The 4,495-nt window shown below is 39.5% G+C and overlaps 1 protein-coding gene across 1 annotated transcript; it reads right to left on the bottom strand.

Moving 5' to 3' along the window:
* On the bottom strand, positions 2,724–4,172 carry LOC107632529 (putative disease resistance RPP13-like protein 1). Its single transcript, XM_016336202.1, has one exon. The coding sequence runs from the start codon at positions 4,170–4,172 to the stop codon at positions 2,724–2,726; it is 1,449 nt and encodes a 482-aa protein (XP_016191688.1).

Genomic DNA, 4,495 nt, shown 5'->3' with positions numbered 1-4,495 from the left:
TAAAAAATAAAATTTAAAAATTGAATGTCGTTTTTAATTATCAAAACATTAATAATATTCATAATTATATTTTATCTAATAGTTTTATTATTGTACCATACTATTTAAATATAATCTAAAAAATAAAAGAAAAGTAACTATTTAAANNNTTAGTTCTCTTAGTTCTCCCCACATCGCGCCTGGATGTTAATCTAGTTTTTATAATTATGTGGTAAATGAAGAAATTAGAACAAATTGAAGGAAGGAAATACGAAAATGAATAAAATAGTAAATGAAAACAGATAGTAAATGAATTCAATCACGTCAAATGAGTTATAACTCAAATGACATAATTTTTCCATATTCAAGTAAGAGGTTGGGACTTCGAATCTCCTATTTTCAGTAAAAAAAAAAAATGAATTCAACCACCACTATAACTCAAATTAATTCAATCGTTTGTTATCCAATTCAAATAGTAAATCAACAACAAATAAAAAATATTTCCAAATGAACGTGAACATTTATAAACACAGATTTCAATGAAGTTTGTGGTAAAAAGTCTCACTACCCGACGTACCCTATCGACTTGTGTGATCTAGATTATGGTTGCGGACCGTATATTACCAATCTTTTGCTGGAAGTCTTGATTTGTCTCAAACAGCTCTTTTAACTTCTTGCATGCTTTGATGGTAAGATGAGAAAGGGAGGTTAGTTCTTCAAAAGGTAGAGACTCAAGCTGATCACAAGCTTCAATCTCCAGAGTTGTGAGAGACACTACGGACTGAATTCCTGTGTTGTCAATCGAAGTCAGACTCGGAAGTCCACTGATATGAAGAGAAGTCAGTGATGTCAATTGCCGCAGATCCCATGCATTTTGAGGGAAGAGACTTATGCATTTGATGATGGACAGTGACTTCAGTTGAGGACACCCTCCTACCGGAAATGAAACCAGGTTTGAGCAGTCATTCAGCTCAAGTTTTCTAAGACATGGGAGACCTTTTGGAGGAAACAAAATTGTGTTGAGATTCCCACAATCTTGTACATTAAGTTCTTCAAGGTTGGTGAAGTGGAATAAATTGAAGGTGATGATAGAATTACAGCAACCCTTTAAGTTTAATTGCCTAAGAGAAGGATAGTTGTCAGAGCCCCCCATTAAATCACTGAGAGCTTGGCATCCACCAATCACTAGTATACATAGGGCAGGAAGCTGATTAGGTAACCTTCCCACTAGTTTGGGACATCCGTTTATGTGAAGCTTTTCGAGTGAAGGAAATCCTGCACACTGACTGCTGGATTTCCAAACTTGCCAATTGGGCATGTTCTCAAACTTGATGATTTTCAAGGACTTGAATGGCTCAGTTGTATTCCCATAAAATTCAGAACCCACCTTCTGAAGGCCTCTCATGTTAGCTATGTAGAGTTCCTTCAGGGAAGGTAGTTCTCCAAGTGGAGGAAGTAACCAACAATTTGTGCAATTCGCAAGCTGCAGAAACACCACATTGGAGAAGGCAGAACTCCCCATCCAAACTTGACATGCGTCGATCAGTAATAGGTCCACAGAAGGAAATTGATCAGGTATATCCCCATTCAGCATGGGATATCTATCTATGTTAAGCTTTTCAAGGGAACGGAATCCCACACCTTGATTGCTGGTTGACCAATCTTGCCAACTGGGCATGCCCTCAAACTCTACACTCTTCAAGGATTTGATCTTCAAGGACTCAAATGACTCAGTTATATCTCCATAGAATTCTGGACCCACCTCCCGCAGCTTTCCCATGTTTGTTATATAGAGTTCTTTGAGTATGGGCAGTTCTGCAAGTGAAGGTAGTGACAAGCAATTCCTACAGTTCGAAAGCCGTAGAAACACCATTCTAGAGAATGCAGCACTCCCCAACCAATTTGGCAGGCTATCACCAGCAAAATTTTGAATGGTAAGCCTTTTCACATTTTCATGTGGCTTCAACTCATCCAGTACACTATTTTCACTGTGTTGAGTACCAGTCGACCATTTGAATCCCAACTCATGAATATATTGTTTGCTACTCAACCCAGCATTGGAAGCTTCCGCTGGTGAAGATACATTCTCCAAGTTGTCAATCAAAAGTGATCCACGAAGATCTGGTAGTTTCCCCAACTCATCAATTTTGGACCCCCTGCCATTACTTACCACAAAACTAGTCAACACTTGAAGGGATTTCAGTTCACCAAAATCTGCTGGCATCTCAGTGACACTGCTTTCCCTGATATCAAGATGTCGCAGATGTACAAGTTTGACAATTTTTATTGGTAACTTGCGAAGGGAGCGACACCATGACAAAATTAGTGTCTCCAAGTTATAACAGTCGCAAGCAAAATCAGGCAGCTCCTCGATAGTTGTATGAGAAAGATTCAAGTACCGGAGATGCAATGAGTTTCCAAGTGAAACTTGAATCTTGGTAATTGCATACCTGGACAGGGACAGAACACGCAGGGGATTCTTCTTTTTCAAGAAATGTCCAACAATATCAGGGAATGAATACCTGCTGTTACGGACTGAGGAATTGAATGGTAAGAGGGTCCTCAGTTTTTCTAAATGAGAGAAGGACTCAAACTTATCTGCGACACCATTGTTGCTTTGAGTATATGATAGATGCCGAATCCAACTCTTATTTCTTTTTGAATTATCATCTAGATTGTAGTAGAAATCTCCAGCGACAGACTGAGCTAAATCACTGATAAGGTCATGCATCCTAAAGTGAGATTCACTTCGGATTTGACTGATCAAAAAAAGATCTGGACAATAGTTCCTGAAAGCATTCATGGCCGACATCTTCTACTCGCTTCTGTGTGTCTGGTTTCGGCAGAATACCTTCAGCCATCCATAAGTAAATCAAGTCCCACTTTTCAATTTCATATCCTTGAGGAAATATGGAACAGTAAACAAAGCATTGCCTTAACAGCGAAGGTAGATGATTGTAGCTCAATCTTAAAGCAGGAAGTATGCTGCTCTTACCACATGGTAACTCCCATATATGGCTGTTGCATACATTTTCCCACTCCTCAACATCCTCCGTGTAATGCAAAAGGCTCCCTAGTGATTTTGCAGCTAAAGGAAGGCCTTTGCACTTCTTCACTATTTCCTTACCAATTGCTTCTATGACATGGTAGTTGATAGGTTTTCCAGCTTTGAATGCATGACTTGAGAATAAGTTCCATGTATCTTCTTCTTGGAGAGGCACGAGGGGATGAGTTAAATCAGCTTGAACTGCTTTTGCAATTCTTTGACTGCGTGTTGTTACGATGATTTTACTTCCCCTGCCTCCTGAGAGGAATGGCCTTCTCAGCGTGTCCCAATCGAGAGAGTTTTCATCCGAAAACCCGTCCAAAACAAGCAGAAACCGCTGTCCTCTTAATAGCCTCTCAAGCTTGATTTGGAGTACATTCAAGTCTGAAATGTTAGAATGAGACAAAGTGAATGACTCATAGACTTTCTTGGTAACTTGACAAACGTCTGATGTCTCTGAAATACAAGTCCATGATCTGAACTGGTAAAGATTGTCGTTGTACAACATCCTAGCAAGAGTGGTTTTACCAACCCCTCCCATCCCAACAATTGCAACAACAGCCACCCTTTTTCCATTAGATGGCAGAAAGTCAATAATCTTTTTCTTGTCATCATCTCTGCCGTACACTTGATGTTCATCCACCAAAGAAGTTGTGGGTAAAGCCAACGAGAGTGACTTACCAGCGTTGACTTCATTGAGGCCAAGACTGCCCTTATGCTCAGTAAAAAATTTCAGCATCTCAACTATCTTGTCGAGATTAGAAGTCAGTTGTCGAGCAGATGGAGTTAGAGAATGAAGATAAGCATTAAACCGGCCAACGACGGTGTCAGATCCAGAAGAATCCTCCTTGTTTTGAAGAGTGGCAATCTCATCCAGGAGATCATCAGCATCATAGGCAGCATTCCTCAGCCCATCAAACCATTCCTTGACGGATGTATCAGTGAACTGCTTTTCCTCAACATCATTGAGCACTGTGGCAGCTAACACCAACAGCATCTTCAACTTCTCCAGGAGTGGCTCGTCAATGTGGTTGCCTCGGAGGAATTCTAGAACAGCAGGAGAAACTATAGTGTCTACACGTCCCAACGCCACTTGCATTGCCGCAGACACAAATGAACCAATCCAATCAATGTTTTGGTTGGTCATGATGGAAAGGTCGGTAACAAAGCGAAAAGCTAAACAGTAAAAGGAGTGTAGTGACCGGTGTCTGGTATTCAGAACTCCTCTCCTTTCTTGAGACACACAGACAAAAGAGAAAAGATCAACGTTTTACGGTGAATTCAGGCAATGTCGTCGACGACTTGCAGACCTTTTTTTTTTAAGTTATTGGTCTTTCATTATTTGTTTATCAAAATGGAGTCCCTCACGCTTAAAACTTTTTTTTTTTAAATACTTTTTTAATAATTAAATTCAATATATATATATATATAATCGATTATTGTATTTACTTACAAAATTTTTAATACGAA

The sequence above is a fragment of the Arachis ipaensis genome, chromosome B03 (assembly GCF_000816755.2).
Source record: "Arachis ipaensis cultivar K30076 chromosome B03, Araip1.1, whole genome shotgun sequence".
NCBI classification, from domain to species: Eukaryota; Viridiplantae; Streptophyta; class Magnoliopsida; order Fabales; family Fabaceae; genus Arachis; species Arachis ipaensis.
This window is presented reverse-complemented; position numbering and strand designations above follow the sequence as displayed.

Bases quoted from the DNA above. Each gene is read 5' to 3' on its own strand.
- LOC107632529 (XM_016336202.1), bottom strand. From the start codon at position 4,172: ATGACCAACCAAAACATTGATTGGATTGGTTCATTTGTGTCTGCGGCA.